This window comes from Mastigoproctus giganteus, chromosome 13, assembly GCF_048544385.1.
Source record: "Mastigoproctus giganteus isolate SK-2022 chromosome 13, ASM4854438v1, whole genome shotgun sequence".
In the NCBI taxonomy this organism is placed as follows: Eukaryota; Metazoa; Arthropoda; class Arachnida; order Uropygi; family Thelyphonidae; genus Mastigoproctus; species Mastigoproctus giganteus.
In genome coordinates this window covers 132,468,981-132,490,599 of record NC_143587.1, presented here as the reverse complement: position 1 = coordinate 132,490,599, position 21,619 = coordinate 132,468,981, and the positions used below count along the sequence as shown (strand labels likewise).

The 21,619-nt window shown below is 35.4% G+C and overlaps 1 protein-coding gene across 1 annotated transcript in view; it reads right to left on the bottom strand.

The window, feature by feature from the left end:
- LOC150076446 (voltage-dependent calcium channel gamma-2 subunit-like) overlaps window positions 1-21,619 on the bottom strand; it is a 112,615-nt gene that overhangs the window by 23,608 nt on the left and 67,388 nt on the right. Inside the window, exon 2 of the mRNA XM_090387800.1 lies at window positions 19,479-20,141. Coding sequence (XP_090243926.1) covers window positions 19,479-19,755 — 277 coding nt within the window. The 5' untranslated portion in view covers window positions 19,756-20,141. The remainder of the gene's footprint in view (window positions 1-19,478; window positions 20,142-21,619) is intronic.

Sequence of the window (21,619 nt, the reverse complement as noted above, 5' to 3'; positions counted from 1 at the left end):
TGATACCTGCTGCCTCAACTGTCGGCTCCTGCAAGTCTCTTTAATCGCCATATAAATTATTGAGGTATAATTCCCAGTATTCTCTCATTTCTTCCCAGCTGGTAATTTTCCCATCTTTACTCTGAGTTCATCCTGCTGTGTGTGAATAGTTCCCTATAAGTTCATTGATCTTCTTGCGCAGTGTTCTTTTGTATTGTCGCTCTTCTTTAGTTGTTCCATTTTATTGCATTTGGCTTCCAGCCAGCCTTTATTACCTCTTTTTGTATTTTGTTTTATATGTTGCTTTCTATGTTACTTACTTCATCTTTGTGTGTCTTTCTTTCATCCACTACTTTTTGTTACTTTTAAAATATCAATGGTAATTCATGGATTTTTATTTTGCGAATCCGATGATGGCCTCAGCAGTTTCTTTCATATTTCTTTATTTGGTCCATTGTTTTTTGATATTGCGGTCCTCTTCACTTTTCCGGTTAATTAGTTTATCATTGAACTTTGGATCTTTGCAGCTAGCACATTGGTTATAATCAATATCAATGTCTTTCCGCGCAGTGTGGAGAAGGTTCAAATCCCGTCAGTGACTAGAGGAACTTATGGACATTTTTCACATCATGACTGAGTCAGTCGGTATCAGATGATGATATCAAGGATTTTCTATTGTAATCCCAGGTTTTTTCGTCCAGCAAAACAGACAACTGACACAAGTAGTTACAGACAGAATACACATGAGTGCATGAGTTCGTTCTCTCCGTTAACATTTGTACGTCTCCCTAAACCCATTTTTACATGTCCGTAAACTGCGAAATTTTTTTATTACTCGAAATAAAAAGAAATATTCATTTTATTCTTCTATCTGTTTTGCTTATATCTTTCTTCTCGAGTCTTTCGGTGTCTGGGCTTTTTCATGATACTTTTCTTCTGCATCTTAGTTTTAGATTAGTATTGTACATCCGAAGATTGTGAACTGTTCTTAAGTCAACGTTTTGGTACATCTTTGACTTTGTTATCATGTTCCTGAATTTTTGGCTAATCAGGATGTAATCAGTTTGGTTTCGTATTGAACCATTCGATGAGCTTCTCTACCTTTTCCAATTTTAACATTGAAATCGGCCATTATTGTATTTATTTCTTGAAATGATGTTTCCATGGCCTTTTCAATACCTTTAAGAAAAACTCATCTATTACTTGGTCACTTGAATTTGTTGTACCTTCATGATGTTCTTCATGGTTTTGTGTTCACTTTCAAGATTAGAATTCATTCTGAATGGTCGTGGTATCCTTACGCTGTGTTGAGAACTTTATTATTCCCACCTCATGGTTATGAGTATTTCCGCTCGTGCACCACGGTATATGTTTGTCCATTATTCTTTTTCCAGGGTTAGTCCACCTAGTTTCATAGATCTCCAAAATGTTAATGTTCAGAAATTCCATTGGTTTGATGACAATGTCGATCCTTCCTTTTTGATACATATTTCTCAGATTCCAGGTATCGGCGTCAATCTCTCCACAAATTCCTAGCACAACTCTCACTCATTGAACGCCTTAACAGAGACTGGGAGCCGAAGGTTAGCTGATATATATCATGGTAGGTACACACATCCGATTATTAATGATATTAACATTTGCATGACAACACTATAACTCCAATCAATAAATTAACTTTCGGCTTTTCTTTTCTGCTGTGTTCAAAACAATAGAACAGGACCTGGGACTATAAATATAACAAGAGCTTCGACGGTAATACTTCCTGGATGAAAATGCCTAACCAGAATCCGAAATAAAGCGTCTCGCAGCTTTGTGGATTTCTTTAGTTAATTAATGAAGGCCCTCGATCCGTCCTCTAAGTAAACCCTCAACGCTCTTTTTCCTAAAGATCATTAATCACCAATACTTTTTAACTTCATAAACGTTTTTGTACATTTATAATTAATTCATAAAACATTGGTAACATTTACGGTAAAGTTATGCTTTAAGATCTTAATTCAGCTTTTTTTCCCCTTTCTCTTAAGCCTTTCAATTACATTTTTGTAGTTATCTTAAATAAGAACATATAATACTATAGAGATCGATCTCTCTCTCTCTCTCTCTCTCTCTCTCTCTCTCTCTCTCTCTCTCTCTCTCTCTCTCTCTCTCTCTCTCCTACCAAAACAGTGTAGAAAGTAATACTCATACAACTGATCTTTGACAGATGTAGAATAAACGATGACAAACAGTAGTAACTTAAAATGGCCTCGCTCTCGTGTATATTGCAATGGTTACTTTCTCTACTCTTCACACTTTATGGAAAAGTTATTTTCAGCCTGCATAAATTGTGAGTTAGTACATGAATATATTTCTTGTATGGATATAATGTACGGTATGAATTGTAGATCTAAAATTCTGCAATGGTTTTCCTTGAAATGGATCAATTCTTTCAATTCTGCCAAACGGATAATAATCAACCACAGCACAGGAGAGAAGTTGAGGGCTGCTCCCAGTCGGATAGAAAATATTTTATTGACTTTTTTTCCACACTTTTGTTGATTTGTCTACTCCAGATAGAATGGAAGGGAGAAAGTTGCACAGCTTTTCCTTTAAGGAATTTTTTTGGGCACCACAAACAAACAGATCATATTAAAGATCCAATGTACAGACAAAAACACAAAAATAATGAACAATTAACATAATGGACTTTCAGAATGGAAACCATGAAACCTTCTTAAAGAGTTCCCCCAATAATTCACCCAGAACTAACCATCTAAAATAATATTAAAATGCTTTTTAAAAGGATTTCCTTCAAAGAACCAAAATGTGTCCCTTGAACAAAGAACTGCTGCCAATACTGCTACTACTACTACTACTAATAATAATAATTAAAACTGAAACAGCGTTCGAAAAATAAGTAAAGCTCATTTATAACTTTAAGATGAAATAAATATTCATAATTATTTAGTACTTCAAGAATCGTATGCATTATGTAAGGGTAAGTTTAACACAGCTCATGCTGTAGAATAAATATAATTTAAAAAAGTGTAGAGCCTTAATTTCAGAGATCTAAAATTCGATCTCTCTAAAATTAAGGCCTTACATGTTTTTAATAAATTTAATTCTGCAAAATAATATAAAAGAGATTTAAAATTATTGCAATTAAAATTATTTAATTCATTAAATAAACTTAGGGTAATTAAAAGAATATAATTCATTCAATAAACTTCTGGACATTAAACACATCCATATTTGGTTCGAGTAATTATTTAAAAGAATGGGATTTCCTTAAAAGGTCGCATCAATATTTAATAATTCATTTTTCAAATGCTGAATAAGATAAGACATTTTTATTAGTCGGAATGAAAGCTGGACTCATCATTATAATCCAGAAGAAATCGATGAAATGAAGACAAGCAATTATGGGATTAGAAAATGGAACTTCAGAGCTTTTGGGTAAAAAGTTTTATTCCAATTTTTGGGATTATTTTGGTCCTATAATTATTATTTTAAAGAACGAAGGGATTTTCATTATCCGCTTCTCGAATATGAACTGAAGCCCAGTATCAGTTCGCTTCCATTGAATTTCATGGTGATAAATCACAGGCGGGAGCTGCAAAAACTTGGCCAGGCATGAAGAGTAAAGGATAGAAGAATATGGTATACCTTGAAAAATAGTTTTTTTCTTATCTAACTTATTTTTATCAAGAAAATTACGTTGTTTTCAACCTAAACCGCCTTTACATAGGAGCATGGGCCACAAAAATTGGACATTCGTAGAAATTCGTGAAATAGCTTATGGAACCCAACCAATGATGCCTATCTCCAGTTAAATATAATATCAGCCAGTTTTAGTTGTATGTGACTTGCTTCTTGGGATAACTATGTCAATATGCAGGATAGCCCCACAAACGATAAACCGAATTATTGATTTATTCGGTTTTAAAATATCAATAAAAAATATATATGCAGATACGTCACTTTAAATTTTTGCCTCCTGCTCTTGAACTTTAGAAACGTGAACTCATATTCCAAAGTTACTTTTGTCCAATGAGAGACTATATTTTACCTAATTCTGAAAAGTAAAGCCATATCTCAGCTTGCCTCGCTTTCACTTTCGGTCTTCATTAAAGATTCATGTTTAACTGTGGGCGTTTTGCCCCTATAACGACTTTGAAATCGATTCCTTTTCGTCACATAAACCTATTTGGTATCAGTATTGAATTTATTCATGTGGCCGTCAGGAATTGATGGGTAGTATATAACTATAGCATTACTATGAACCAACATCAGAAATTGCCTCCATCCCTGCTGGTGGTTCCACAGTTTATTGAAGAAAGTATTTTAAAGGGACTGAATAATTTTATTAGGTTCTTCCATTTGCATATTCTTCCATATCCTGCAAGGACCTTCCACAGATTGCATTCTGATTTACCTATCTTGATACATATAAAATGCAAATCGGCTACTAAAAAGTTACAAAGACTGTCTTCAGAATTTTTGCAAGATAAAACCTTCAATAGACGTTTCTAACAAACATGTAGACAACTCAAATCGTTCCTCTGTCTATAAATAATAAAATAAAATAAAATAAAGAAGGAAGGGCATTTTCTAATTACTAGATTCATACACGATAACCTCACTCTTCTACAAAATCCTGATACATATTTTAAAGAAAAAAAAGTGCACAGCTTCTTCTTCAGACATTAAAAATCAGATGGAAAGAGAATGATGAAAATATTTGGATCACAAGAATGTATCAATACATTAAGCATGTGATATTTTAAAGAGTAAATCAGGTGGATGCAGCAATGAAAAAAAATATTCAAGATATGATACTTAGGAACTAAAAATGTGATGATTTTCTAACGGCAAATCCAGAATTTCAAGTCTGATGGTAACAGTTGAGCAAAATAAGCACGAACAGATCAACTCGTTCAGTTCTATGACCTGTTGATAGTTACATTTCAAAAGATGCCTCTAAAGTTTTAAAGAAGTGCACAAGACGCATTAACCAGCGTCTATCCTTTAGTGAGTCAATTTAGCAAGAGATACAAAAAATGCTATATCCCCTTAGCTGTGGACATAAAAACCTCCATCCTAGAATAGGTTCATATTTTCTCCCAACATATTATTCACTGATATTTTCAGCTGATCACCCGAAAGATTGCGATTATATGACATTAAGCTGATTACAGTTAGAATGCGTTCTTATCTGGAACTGATGTCTACCAAAAAGAAATATATATCCCCAAATTCTTACTAGGTCACAGCAATTTCTTCACATGGAAAGCAATCGTAATACATTTATTATTTTCCGACTTACGAGTATTGTTATTTTCTGTTTTCCGGTTGAAAATATGAATTAAATAAATTTCTGTCCTACTGGGTTCATTGAGATATGTCGTCGAGCAATCCGTGGCTTCGATTCGCTTGGAGGAATTTGTCAGAGTCGACGAAGCAAAAATGACAAAGCGCGACTTTTCCGCTACGGTGATGATGTCAGTTCGAGGATATGATCTGACTTTGACACAGATATTTCTGTTGCTCCACCGGCGACATCGAAGGCACAGAGAAGTGATAAACGTAATTTAAAGTAGACAGGTTTAGCTGAAAAAAAAATGTTCCATTATGGTTGCGAGAGTTGCAGTGATAACAGCTTCATTTAGTAGACCATAAAAATAAATGTGTACGGGAGAACTCCTATACAAAACAAACAGAAAAGAGATAGTGGCTAAGTAAGTTGCTTTCAATTGCTTCAAGGTGCAATACGTTAAAAGACCTATAAGCGAGTTCAAGTCAATCTTAGTGTGGTAACTAATCAGAATGCGTCTTTAACGCCATTAAAAAGTAAAGGCAATTTTCATAGGCAACTTTGTGACTTTTTTAAAGAATTAGCATAAATGAAATCTTTTCTAATCACCCATTCATATATTGCAGGTTCTCAGATGAACAACGCGACAGCAACTTCAGTTACATGAAAAAGAAAATGGAATGGAAGCTGAAGATAGACGGTTCAGTCTATTATTTAAACTTAATTTCGTTATCACTAAGTTAGAACTCGATCTTTTTATTAATTTGAAGAATATCCCTAATAATTATGAGACTGTTAAGTTATTCACTTTTAATTTTATATTTTTAAAATACTTTGTGATTTATACCATGGAATTGTATCTTTTGGATTTATACCATGGAATTGTATCTTTTGGATTTATACCATGGATCTTTTGGTTATATCTATTGGATTGATTATATCTTTTGGATTTATACCATGGATCTTTTGGATTTATAACATGGATTTATATAAGAGTTGAATATATAGCATACAATATTACGTAGTAGGTTGTGTCGCTTCTTTATCTGACATTGATCTGATAAGTACAACAACAGATTCATATTCACATCTAGACGAACATTGGATCTTTCCACAGAGAATGCAATGACCGCAAACCACTGCGCTAACGCCAGTGTATCACCAGAAGGAGTAGCACATATTAAAGGTTATTATACAAAAAATGCACACTGTGAAACTACTGGATAAGTCACTTCTATAATGCGCACATTTAAGTTGATACTAAAGGAATACTGTAAAATTCTGCCACGATTGTTATTTATTATTATTTTTTTTTGCACAGTGGCGGTAGCATTGTGCATAATATTCCTCAAGTGCTTTTTCGCTATTCAAGCACATTACTGGATCAGTAACATTTATCTGTTCTCCACGATCAGATGAAGTTTCCACTCTTGAAGAAGCTTTCTTAGTCTGAAGTGCGACTGTTTTATGAAACAGCTGCTAGAAAGTTGAAGAGCCCTCCTTCACATTCAAGCTGTGGCGATAAGTTGTAGGATCTTTCTAAAGTCACGCAATAGAAGACATTTGGAAGGGTCTGAGAGATAATTTTTTATTCTTCCATTGAATTGTGTGCTCGTACATTCTTGTGTAATAAAATAATAGTCAGAAAAAATCCTGCTATCTTTATTTCTCCATGACACGTCGCAAATCAAATTTGAGAATTTGTGGTGTAAGCAGGCCCATTACCAAAAATCCAACACTCTGGCCACACCACTGAAACGGTAATCCAGTGATAATGTTGTTTACCAAAACATATTATTTTATGACAACTGTGCCAGTATTTCCTGCAGGAGGGTAATCAAGAAAGATTACCCTTGGTCTTTGGCTCTCACAGACTGCCTCCATGAATGGCAGACAGATGTCAAGCATTGCTTCTACAGCAATACCACATGTGAGAATACGACATTATCATCATAATAAGAGGTGGGAAGGATACATCTATACAATATAGAAGTAAAAGTCTGCAAAACAAATTGAGCTTCCTAAAAAATACAAGAACATTATTTTTGGAGTCGCCATCGTATAAAAAATTGTCTTTTCTTTTTTGAATTGCCTTTGTATTTTATATTAATCCTCTTTTTGTTTTAAAAAAAAGTTTGTGAAACTTCTTACCAATGGCGGATGGTTGAGGTAAGATTTGTATGGTGGGGTGTCTAAATAAACATAAGGCAGACAAATCGACCAGGAACATCAGTTTCTGGTTGCTTTATCTGTCAAACAAATGCGATCTTTTGATTTAGCAAAATCCTAAAATAGTCCTTTTCTAATGCTTCCTAAAAGACAAGAATAATAATAAAATGGTCTTCCAGAAAGTTGGAATCATCTAGTATAACCAAAGATAAAAGATTCGACTGTTTTTTCTGTGCTTATAGTTGAATGATTTTATGAATGAGAACTAAAATATTGCCATGAATGGATACTTACTGTTTGCTATGTTCTTTTCCTACACTCATGCAGTTAACCCTAATGATAATTCGATTGCCGCAATGTATTTCGATATAAAGAAGCTGTTCAAGAGACCGGATTAACAGAGAGACAAATGCATCCAATAGGAAAGTTTTTCTCTTCATCTCAGCTGCCTTTCTGGGAAAAGGCTTTATCGGATATCCATTACTACACTGAAGGAGATAACACTATGCGTGTTCTCCCACCAAACCAAACACTTCGTTATGGTCGCATCAAGGTCATTGTCAGAAGTGCCAATCGATAAGAGCGTTGCGAGTTTTCAAGCAGCACGTGAGCCATTTTCGATTGGCAGAAACTCCGCAAGTACAGCGTTCAGATGGGGACGTTTTTGTTTCCGCGCCAAAGCAACTAAGGCAATGAGGCACTAGCTAATTGTGTCTGTAAATGACGGGTTGGCTGTTTACTGGATGAAGAACCGCTGAATCTGAGGTGGGAGCCCGCGCAGTCCTCTAACAGTCGTGGTGTGAAAAGAGCTCCTAAAACTTCCTCCCATTTTAACGGATTCCAGCAAAGTAACCACTGTGTTACCCACAAAGATCGAATAGGAGAAATAATTCTTCTCAAGGAAACTTCTGTATTTGATGTAAGATTGTAGAGCAATATTTTTCTCTAGCAGCCTGTTTTTTGGTAACATCTGTGCATACACCTAAGTCAATCAAAATTTATTAAATGTCATTTTAAATAATGCTTATCTAAGTAGTTGACTTGTCCAGATTCTACGCTGAGAAAAATAAGATGTGAAGAAGCAGCATTATTTGTCTACATATTTAATGTATTCTATTATTGCCCTTTATGTAGGCTGCGAGAATGTGCTTGTTTTTCGGTTACATAAAGACCATGCAGAAGGGAAACATCAAACAAAAAGCATATTACCCATCACAGCTCCAACCTTTGTGGTGACGGTTTCAAACAGTATTGGAAAAAGATAACTAAATATCAACATAAAGAATAACAGTTAATTCAACATCAAGAAAGATAGATCCCTTTGCTTGAGCTCTCATCAGGATCTCGAAGAGGAAAAGAGGTCTTCTTAGGCTGTCTTAAGTATCATTAAGTTTTAGCCAACCGACAAGGAGGAAGGGGGGATGAAGGAGCTTGATACTTAGATGGGCTCTATGGAGAAACGCGCATGAAAAACGCCAGTTTGTTGGACAAGGCAGCATCTGAGTCAGGAAACATCTACTCGTGGTATGCATCATTTATTATGGCACATGGAGGGGAAAATCCTCCAGAAGCAGAGGTTGTATACTTAGGGAACATTACTAATACCTGAAAGAAGTTTCACAGAGATCATCCACAAGCAACAGGTGTAACTTTGTATTGCTGTTCCAATTAAACCAGATTGGCATTATAAGAAGTTTGCAGGACTAGCTTGTCCTTTCATGTGTTTTTTCGGAGAACCGGATTTAAAATGCTTAGCTAATACTATGGTCTGATTGCTCACAGCCCAACAAACTTGATTTTGCAAAGAGTTACCCTTGTATTGTATTACTTTTAAACAGAAAGTTTGAAGCATGGACTTCATATGCCACATGGCAGTTCACATTGTTTCTGAGTATTGTCACTAGAGATCATCTTCTATCTGGTTAGATACTAGTTATTTCTGAAGTGTGCGGCAGCAACCTCATCTTTTATGCAGATTAATCTTTTTGTGAGGCTATATGTTTGAAAATAGTGCAATACCAGGACAACTAGTTGCAAATGCAATTTAGTTCAGCTGTGATCATTACGACGACTGCATTCTCGTAACAGTTTAAGTCCTACTAGCCAGAAAAACACGTCAAGGACAAAGTAGTACTAACATTTTATAAATTTCTGAGGCCATTTAGAATTCTCAATATTAAAACTGAGGATTTAGCATATTGCACCTTATTTTATGTATCAATAATACCATTTTGGGAACATTTATGAACCCATGTGCTCATTAATATTCATTAGTCAGCGTTGTACTTCAATCTTCGATCGCTGTTTTTCCTCGCCGCGTGGGAATGGCCTGGTTTCAAATCCCGCCAAGATGGGGAGGAACTCAAGCGACAGCGTCTCATGAATTTGGTGCATTTTCCATTATTATGCTTTGAGACTGCTTCGAGAGTGTGCTTCCCGGTTTACGGATACTTATGAGAGCACACGCGTTAGGAGTATTCCTTCTTAAAAAGACAAATCCCTCGCTGATATTCCTTCCTTTTTATTGCTGGACGGAAAAGGTTGCCGACCTCTGTTTCCTATGTGATCATTTCCACTCCATCGGGTTCGCTTGTGGTTGAAGTTGATGCGTGCAGTGAAGCCTAGTGTAGAGACGCAACTTCAGCCCATATTTTTGCTTACTCATTTTCGAAAGGGTGATTTATATTCTGATCGTCTCTCAAGTTAACAACACAACTGAATGTAATGCGCAATCCAATTTTAATTCGTTAGAATCTTCGTCGTATAATTTCTCACGCAGAAAGCAAATTTATCTGAAGTCCCTAAATTTATCACAACACTTCAGAGGATAACGAGCAGCAACCTTAAGCGGATAAAGTCCTTAATGATGATTTGATCGGAAAGGGTTGTGTAAATTTAAGATTTTTGTTTTATATTGGAAGATTCCATTATTAGGGGCATCGCAGTCTCTCTACATTTGGGAATGGTACAAACCGACAGTTGTTTTAGCATTTTAACTTTGGCATAATATTCCGATATTATTGTTGTTTTAGGTCCCAGAAAATTGAAGCCCACACTTTTACAGTTCGCGCTGGGTTCGAAACGTTTTCTGGGTTGGTCATCGCTTGTGCTTCCACTGTATGCTTTATAATTTGGATTCGGGATCATAAAATGTAGCAAAGGTTCTCCTCCAGCGTCATCAAACGGGATAAAAAGCTATTTCGATTAGCAAGAATTATTTTAAGTTATCTTTCGATGAATGACTCCAGCCTCTGATGTTTGTCATGAATGGAAAAATTTCTAGAAACTCATTTAGCACAAATTTTGGAAATTCCCAAATGCTGTCATTGATAAAAATAATGATTTCATGGAAAATATTAAGTACTTTTTCAAGTCCAGACCTTTTGATTCGTCTGTTTTCTAATTTGTTGGCAAATGTTTCATAATTGATTACTTCAGGTGGCCGACACCAGACCTAGGATAAACTTCAATGGATTTCCGCTCTTTTTTGAACTCTGTCGACCATCTTGAAGCAGTAACATAACTGAATGATACTTCCTCGAATACTAATCTTTCATGTGTTTCTTTAGCATTTATGTCCCCCCTTTGGTCACAAATTTGATTACAATTTTAAAAACTCATTAAGACATCGGCAAACAGGTTTTATCATATTATACATGACACATTAAGATATCAAAATAACCTACTCTGTGATTTAAGTTCGGAGTAAATGGAAACTGAAAGCAATTGAAAGTGGTAAAAAGAAATTGCTCATTGAGTTGGGAGTTCAGATTGTGTAATGGTTGATATGGTACCTTACATCCTCGTGCTTTTAAGAAATAACATGTTGAATGCCTTAACTATTTGAACTTTTAACTAAGAAATTCAGTAGATTTGATAACTGGTGTTTTTAGTAATGACTTCATCTTTTGAATTTTAGATTAGTCTTTGATAGAGCGTGTGTAACTTGCAATAACATTGGAGTTTGGGCTGTTTAGAATGTTAGGCGAGACAAATAAGATCATGAAGGACAGTTTTATGGTATCTCTTGCGAGTTGGTTTCCCGTTATGTGTTTGAAAAATTTGTTTCCAGACAGTAAACTCATCTGCCCAAGACAAAATACACTGGATGACTTGAGGTAGTTGGTGTCCAGCGAGGGTGCATGCTTTTATCTCGAAAAATGCTCGCCGGTGACGAGCATTGGCCTATTTCTTTTTCACAAGATGCCTGCAACCAGATATACACATTTAGGTCTTTTGTCGAAGCATCGTATAATCCAGATAATCCATTTGACTATACACAGTGCAAACGCCAATAACATAAAAAATATTTCTTCGGTTTTTCTTCTAGAATTCTTAAATAATAAGATTTGCAGAACATCCTCATCCACACAGTTTGTCTGTCAAAAAACCCAAGTTTATGGAAGGAAAACGCTTGATGCCATAGTGTGAGACTAAGTAACTCAGGCCTAGAGTGGAAAAAAAACAAGTGTAAATTTCTTCTTATAGAATTTGCGCTGTTTCATTGAAAAATATTGTGAATGCTTTCCAAATTATTCACAATACATTGCAAAATGATGCTTGCATCGGATCTATAAAATCAGTATAGTCCTCAAACTAATTCTGTTAAGAGGAGAACGGTTCGAAGGGTGTGTCAGCATTAATTGTTCGTTTCTCTCTTCTGCTTACAAGTAACCGCAAGGCTGACATTTTGCTTGTCGTCAATTAGGATGAGCAAAGGCCAAAGGCAAACCACTCCAATTACTGGTATTATAATTACGGAACAACAAGGAGTCCGTCATTTCTTACGGAAGCTTTAAAGAAATCGATTTGTTCTTAGGAAATGTTCACGTTGTTCTAACTGCTGTTAAGTAGATCGTTTCTAAATAAACTTTTCCAGCCGTTACAAAGAGAGGTCCTCGTGGGTAGCACAGTTAGTAGAGTCACTGTCCTCCCCACAGTGGAAAAGGCCGGAGTTCGAAGAATTTTATGGGTCTTTTTCACAACATGGATGAATTAGTCGAGAGTAGCATGCTTTTTCTCCCGGAAACTTGGGTTTTCTTTAAGCAAACAGAAAATCGACACCAGAACACATGTAAATTTACAGACAATATACACAGAACAATATGGCCTTAGTCACTGATCCTCCTAAGATCCTACTAGAGCAACAACAAGTAAAGAGCTACCAGATTACCGGCAAGACAACTCAGAACAGGATCCTACATTATGTGCCCAAAATTATTGTGTTTTGATACCAACTTTTCTGAATTATTCAGCCTCTTTCTGAGACTGGATAATTCAACTTGTCTTCCAAGGTCCTCCTAAAAAAAATTTAAAGGATCGGGATTTTTCAAGAGGATTAGAAAGAATAGAAGCGTCCGAAAATATTTATTTTTAAGGACCATAATTTAGAGAGAGTTTAAATTTGCGGGAGGAGATATCAATATCCTACATTCTCTTGCAAATCAGTTGTTGTTAGCAGTGAGATTACTGGATCAAAGGCGAGTGAGGCTGTATTGTTCCTGTCTTAAGTCTAAGAGTTGCGTGTATCACTTACAATGGCGATTGTTTTGTACGGCTTCATATATATGGATCTGTTTAAGGAAGGTGAAAAGAACATTTATATTTGTCATTTATGTTTGTTGCATGGACAAAGAATAAATTACGGGTGAGAAGAACAGGAAAGCCGTTTGCCTCTGTTTCAAATATTGTTTAGAGATAAAGCAAGAGCGGTTTAAACTATTTAAGAAATTTCGGTCAGACTATACAGGAAAAATTTATTCAAAAGTTAAAGAGGACTTCCAGGTAGCTAAAAGGTCGTTATCAACAACTGGGTGTAGTCATGTACCAAGTTAGGAAAAAGTGTTTGTACATTGAACAGTAAGTCGCAAAAAGAGTCGCTTTTTTATGGATTAGATTTATTCTTCGTTTCAACCCTTATGGCGAAGTAAGTCTTTTTCAAGACACTTTTTAAATGACTGCATTATTCAGACGCTGTTATCTTGCAGTTGATATAAATACTTTACAGTTTGTTATTAATTCGCTCAAAGACGATTTGGCTGTGGTTTGATAATATCCTTGTTTGGATAATCAGATTTTTCATACTAGATTGGAATCCATTCACTATGGTCTTATCAAAGATTCATAGTTATCTTTTTAAACTAGTTAATCATCAAGTTTGTAGCGCTTGCCAAAATAAAAATATTGATATTATCTACACTTTCAATGCAGACCGCAACCTAGTTTTAGGAGCTAAATTTTGAGAACTTAAGTAGCGCAGTCTTAAAGCCGGGTTCTCATACTCGCAATCAAAATTAGAAATGTTGAGGAAGTAAATATTCCAAGAATATCTGACGTATGGAACTTTCGGCTATAAAGCTCACTATTATACTAATGGAAGAAGATGAGTCTTGTACCTTTCCGTGTTTTGAAATGGAAGATTCTAGAAAGAATAGTGGTGGACACATCCTTGTGTCCACCTTGAGATCATGATTAAAGCAACGTGCGGTTTGGTCTTTGTGAGGAGTCACCAAATGCAGAAATTTTAATTACAGGGATGATTGTCACTGTCGATTTCATAGAGTCACCAAAGTTAAAATCCAGGCAAAACTATTATCACTTCAACGTATAATGCTTCTTGCAGTTACAAGATTTGCCTTATTGTTTCCACAAATGCACTTCTGGTAATTGCAGGTGCTATGCCATTGGATTTGTATATAATCTTTATAGAGATTTCATAGAGATGAAAGAAAGGTCTTCCCCACTTCTATTCCAGGTATTAACAGCAATAAGAAAAATCTGGAATTTGGACAGAACTGCAAAACACTTGGCAAACGAGATGGAATTAGTGTTGCAGATCTAGGAACTTTATATCGGACGTAAATTATGTTTCAACAACTGCAATTAAAAATTGGTTCTATCCTTCAATAACCACGTCCTGCTTACTCAAAGGTCATGGCTCTATAAAGGCCAAACACTTTCATTTTGGGTAGGAAGCAACTCCCCATTTTTTGTCCGGTGTTGAAGAGACATGGCTTCACACACTTCTCTTTCCATATTATGAGGAACAAAAATGTAACCTCAAGAACTTGGTTCCTTCACTTCAAGAAGAAAATTCAGCTAATCTACTTGAACATTCAAGAAACTTTGGCGCCCTTCAACAAATTTCTTCAAACGTTTTCAACAGAAGAAAACAAACGAAAACTGTTCATCCTCTTGGATAACTCAGTGGATATGAAATGCATAGAATACTCCTAAGTTAGGAGTTTTGTCTTTTTAAGATGAATCAATGTGAATGTGTTCATTTGTGACATTTTTCAGAAGTCCGGAAACACGAGTACTTATGTATCCATTTTTGATATCCTTTTTTTTTTTTTAATGACGCTCGACTTTGCTTTTCCTTTTGGTATATTTTTGCACAAAAAAATAGTTGTAAACAAAACGAGTATTTAACAAAACAGGGGTCTAGATATCCAGTAATAGAAGGTAAGACGTCAGTGGCATATTGTTGAGTTGTAAGCAGAGAACAGATGGCCCATGAACGGGGTTGATTGATAAATTCCGATTTTAGCAACGGATACGTTGACTATTCAGCAGTATATTTAGAACAGACTGGCCCCAACTTGAGATCTTTTCTATTTCTACTTCTGCAGATGCACTGTACGGGAAACAAAAAAGGAAGGAAGTGAAAAGAGTTCGGGAAAAAAGAAAAAAAGGTTCTGGAGACTCGGGTTTCTGATTGTCAAACGTCTTGTAGTATTGTGAAAAGAAATGGCTTCTCGGTTACATGACGCATCTGCGCTCTGACTGCAGTCACGACTGTTTCTTGGCATTGTGTCTTAGAACAGTGTAAGCTCTTCGTTTGGAAGAAATACCAGTACAATAAAAATAATATACAGATTAAAAACAGTCTAAACTCTGAGAAATGCTTAATGAAATCAAAATGATGACGTCGCTCTCTTCACTGTGGAAAAGATAATTTACTTTTTGCTCTACAGCAAAATAACATACAATAAAAAATCCTTTCTGTAGTTATAGTAAATGAGAACAAGCTGGAAAGTGCGTTAGACCTAAATTTCTGCTTTTGTCATATATCTTTTGCGCAAAAGATTCAAATTGTAATTTAATATATTCTGGATGATGAGTGATTAAGGTTAGGCATGCAATTGTTATTATTAAAACACATTAGCAGATATTACATGGTGTGGAATTTTAATGATAGACTTGCACGTGGTATAATTAATATTAATCAAGCCAGACATATGAAGAGGGCGGTGCAGAAAGAACTCGAGATAGTTAGTTTGGCTTTTGTTTGATTATTAAATATTTAACTCGGTGCAGAAAGAACTCGAGATAGTTAGTTTGGCTTTTGTTTGATTATTAAATATTTAACTCAGAATTAAATTTATGTTAATTAGACATTTAAAAAAAAAATAAAACAACATCCTTCCATCCATTCTGCTCGTGAGAATGAAGTGTCCTCCGGGTTTACTCTTCTGGTGACTTCCCTGTGTATGACCAAGGAGGTTATTAGGATGGTCATGTAATAATTCTACCAAAATAGTATGAATCCTTCCAGTCAGATAACGACAGAGTGAACTTTCGTAGTATTCACTTCGTGGTATTCCAGTCTACTTTTGTGATTCTCATTAAAGACATTTACATGTTCTGAAACTTTTTTTAATGAGTAATTTAAAAGAACAAACTTTACATAAAGTTTCGGAAACATGTGGCACGTTATGAATAGTTTTTGAGGAAGATGCTTTCGGAAACATGGAAACATGTGGCACGTTATGAATAGTTTTTGAGGAAGATGCTTTATCAAAAGCGCAAACATTAAAACAGATTTTAAAATTCGAAGGATAGTCACAGTTCCTGGATAAGAACCAAATTCCAGGATCTTCCACCATTGAAATTAAAAAGGATAGAAATTTGACGGACTTGAAAATTCATCAAAGATCGCTGGTTTGATAAAGTTAAGAATATTTTGACATATCTTCTCATTTTTTAATTTACTAATTCTTATCCTTACAAAACGCTATTAGCCCTTGAAATTAAACAAGCGTTTTGTTAGAGTTTACTGAGCTCACTTTTTAAAATGACGAGTTGTGGCACTTGCTGATTTAGAGTGGTAATTGGCAATGAAAACAACCAAAGAACTGCCACTTTGCGGATAAAAGACGGATCTCTAATTTACGCTTTGATTGAAATCTAATAACTTTATTCAGCGCCAAATTGATGATGAGTTGGTTGCATTTCAGGCTACAGTGGTTAACCGATTATCTGCTTGTAATGTATTCACTAAACAGGCTTCTTTAAAAAGGACACATTACCTTAGGATAAGATCCCTTTCTAACCGCGCACACAAAAGCCATTTATCTCGTGCACATCCAGCCTCATTTACCAGTTCTTTGACGACTGCTTCTTCTTTTTTTCTCCCGCTGTTCGCTTCAAAGCGATAACAACACTATCACCATGGTAACTTCGAGGATGTTATTAAAAGTAAACGAATTGTAAAAGGCTTCGACATTATATTATAGTATAGTTGTTCGGGACACTATCGTATCAGCTCATTAAAGAAAAGATCGGAATGATAATTACGAGGTATAAAAAAGTGTAACACCAGCCACTGCGTTGGTAGCTATTAGTACTTGTTATCTACCTCGGTCATGTTTTCTAGTGAAGCCATCTTTATGTTGTTATTTGCATATTTTAATATTGATGATTCTTAGCAAAACACAAACAGTAAATGAGATAAGGAAGAAACGTTTCATCTTTTTTTTGCTCTCCTATTCAATCTCTCTTTCTCTCTTTCTGATTATTTACTTCGGTTAATTAATTTTTTTTTGCTTTTAATGATATAAATGCAAACAGTAAAAAAAAATATAAGAATGGATTCTTTCTTTAACGTCTTCTGACAACACTGAGCGTATGCGCTGCTATGCTTTCCAATTAGTTTGTTGGTAAGCTATTAGTTTCTTTTCATGAATTGGGTCGCTCGGCGGGATTTAGTCCACCAAGAACATTACAAGTCCAGTTGTGGCTCACCCTATGGGGGGGGGGTTGGATGGATACTGAGCAGCAGCCTTAACAAAACAACTGCACTATACTCAATTGTGGCCGTTTTACAGAGTTATGTATTATAAGACAATTTAAATAAACAAGTATATAAATAAATTGGATCAGTGACTGAACCCAAGATTTCCTATCAACAAGTCCAACCAAATCCTTTGCGGCTCATCCCGGCAATTATCTTTATGCTGTGTACAAGATGCGCGAAGATTGATATGCAATCAGTAATTCGAGTTTTTGCTTTTCACCACAGCATTACAAAATTCCGAAATTTATTTTAAAAAGCTAAAAAAAAACACTTAACTACTAAACAGTTTTTATATGAATAACAAACTTGCAAGTTATTTTACAAGTTATAGTTAAAGTTCTATTTTAATCCATTCAAGAGTTCCCTCTTTGTTTGGTCTGTTAAGTGCAAGAATTTATTTTATAAATTCAATATTAAAATACTTACCAATATACTCAAAATATTTTTAGAGTTTATTCCGAATAACTTAACTTTAGTTAGTTTTAGTGAGCGCAGTTTTCTGTTATTAATATAATTTAATTATTACGTAGTTTCTCCGTACCATATATGCATAATACAGCACCTTTGACATTTTTTGAAGAAGCTCTTAATTAGAACAGCAGGCACGTGGGAATTATAATTACCTTGCAAACTAGCAACGGAAATATGGAAGACCCCGCAAGCCATGACATCTCATCCATCTCCAGTAGCAATTAAGTCCAAATTAGTATTCCAACCTTTCAGGAGAGTGCTAACCCTGTCTCCTATTGTTTCATCTTGTATAACTGTGTCGTGTCTCAAAAGATTTTAAGTGTGATTATCAGCACGGCTCAAGAATTTTAATTTTATGCGATTTAATCATCATTTATTGAAAATCTTATATCGAATGATGCAGAAGAGATGAGGGGGAAATGTTTTCAATGCTTGCTTTTTCAGTATTGGTGAAGTTTATTCATAAGTGATAACCTGGAATGGAAATAATAATTTTATTTATCTACTGCAATGAACAGGACGTATACCGTGTATGGAATTAATGGATTTTGGATGTTTCGTGTCCATGTGCAAGGGAAATTCCTCAACCTGCAAGAGTATGATAGATTTAATGTATCTAACTGCACTAAACCTACCAACAGGGAATGGATAGTGGCGGCTAGGCTAAGGACTGTTTGTTTATTGTATTGGCATGATCAGCTGCAAACTTATTTCAGACTACTTCATAATAATAATGTGCAACTACTAATAGAAGGCCTTTATAACTAACGATAAAAGATAGCAGAAATAATGTACACAGCGTATAACTAAAATAAGTAATAAAAGCAAAAAAATAAGAATGTAATTTTATCAATCTAATTTTTGCAAATGTACATACGGCGGCACTGCTTTAAAGTACATTATTCTAATGAGAAAACTATTTCAGGATGATCCTTTCTGTGCCAAAAATGTATATCACTTGTTGGCACAAACTTCAACTATGAAATTTTGCAAATCAGACTTCTTAGACGCATGTCTATTATGTTCCAAAGTTTAAAACTTTTCTAACAAGCGCTTTAAGAAATACACGTCCTTAAACCATGGAACTTAATTTAAGATCAACCTATTTATTTATTTTGAAAGTGGTTAATAAAATTAAAATGTTTACGAGGGATATAAACGATCGAAGTATAACCCCAGTTGAAATGTAAACCGAATCTTCGTGTTACACCAAGTGTGAGTGGAATAAGAACATCCCTAATACGTGCTATTGCTCATCAAAAAGCTGTACCCGCTCAGACTTAGTAGAATTATTGGAATCTTAGTGTCGCTAAATTGTTCATTCTAGTGGGATAGAAATCTAGATGTCAAAATAAATTGAAGATTTAAATTTACTTTTAAAATCGAAACATGCTTAAGAAACAAAAATGTTTTTTCTTTTCACAAGCCTATAAAAGCCATAAATTTTATAACTGACAAAACTGTGCCTTATTCCTACATACTTACTGACAACACTGCCTTCTTCAAGCGACCCATTTCTTCCTATTGTCTTGCAAAATCTCCACAATCCCGAATAACTCCGTATAAAATAACTGTTTGTCCTGTTCATATAAATAGCGCCACCTGGCGAGGAGACGTGACACCAGTAGTCTGTAGAAACGGCAATGATCCACAAGATTACGGCAAAAATTGAACCAATGGTGACCGAGATGAGCAGCCGCTGCTCCAGCACCACAGCTGGCATTGGGTCACGTCCTTTGACCTTCCTCCGGAATCTTTCCATGGCCCCCTCACGCCGCCGGGAATCGCCTCGCTTCCGTTCGTCATCTCCACCGTCAACTTCCGCCTCGTTTCCCGCCACTTTTGTGCGAAATTCCGAAAACTATCCACACTTCAGGTCAAAAGCGGCCGCCGTCACGACTGTTTCAGGTAGATGGAATGGATATGGAGTGGAGGAGCAAAGGAAGTTCACGTCGATCGATTGAACCCCGCAGACACTGCCCTTTGGAACTGCGCGTTCATATCTGATCCCTCAGAGAGACACTGGTGTGGAACATTTGGTAATAGACTCCGGTGGTGGAGAACATCTCTGTTCGGCACTTGTGTAGTTTAAACTCGATTCAAGAGCGAAGTCACGTAACTGGACACTTGTAGATCAACTTGTATTACCTGTAATAGAGAACGGATGGTTTAGTGCAATCAGGATAGAATACCCATTCGAAAAACATTTTAGAAAAATGACATCACTGAAAAGGGAGAAAAACCTGAAGCTAATGGTGTATGTGCGTGTATCTTTTTAATTACGTTGATTAGCGCATTAACATTTAAAATAAACCACTAATCACATTAAATTTATCTATTAAGAGATTTAATTTAATAAATGAAAGTTTAATCATTAGTCTAGATTACCGTATGCCATATACATTACAATGACGATTATTACAATGACTACGATTGCTCTCATCACCAGGCTTTCCATCCCTCAAAAGCAGAAACCAGCGATGGAGGCATGCAACTCGGATGAAACTGGTCTCAGTACGTTTATGATATTATTAAAAACCTCCGTCTGCTTTTTGATTTTGTTCTTTTAGACACAAGACATGGTCCATCTCATTTTGGGAAACTAATTTGTAAATACCTGAAGAAGTTTCTCTGAAAAACATTGCCTTTGCTTGTAAAGCAAATGCTCAGTTTCCTTATAATTCTAAAAGCTAAGAAACAAATCATCTTGCCGAGGTTCCTACTCATCACACAACGAAAGCAATATGTCCTGTGGTGCACACTGCAAATCTTTCGTTTTAACAAGGGGTGTTACTCTGTATAAATATATTTTATTGAATCAGATCTTTCCCAGTTAAATGAAAAATAATATTCTTTTATTTATACGTTGATACCCTCGAATTTGTTCATTTAAATTATTGTTAAAACAAAAAAGAAATTGTTGCAAAATTACCATTTTAAATGCTAGCTTTGTTATTATGAAGACTTCTTGCACATTTATTTCTTTGTGAAGCAAAATTTGCCCTTCGAAAGACCGAGATACTGCATTAAGAAATAACTAGTTTACTAAAAAATTTTTTCTGTTGGTGAATAAGAAATTTGCATACATACAGGAAAAGCTGAGCCAGGAATTTGGATATAATGAGACCGACCAAAAACGAAATTGCAAAATCGATTTCAGGACGCATTATGTAAAGCGGGTTAAGAAAGGAGTTGAGAGAAGTGAAAATGCATTTCTATTACTCATGGTGGATTCTCATCGGCTCAGTTAAAACCAGAATGCGAAAAATAACAGCAGCATCGATAACCCTCTAACAAACGGAGTATCTTCTATGATCAAACAGTAGCTTCTCCTCTCTGGAGCTCATCCACCGTAATGGAAGATCTTCTGTAGACCGAGGGTGAATTGCATTAAGTCAATAAAAAGAAATCTTTTGTATTAGTACAGTAAAAAGGGCGAGAATTAATTAACATAAACTCAGAGGCTTTGTAAAGATACTAAAACTTCTACTGTTTTAGTTCGAGTAGATGAAAATCATCCACTCGACTCCCAGTGGATGATTTTAATATTTGGGACCATTTAAAAAAGATTTGTCGATTTCCTAATTAAAGTCGGACCAATATAAATCTGGCAATTATGCTTTTCT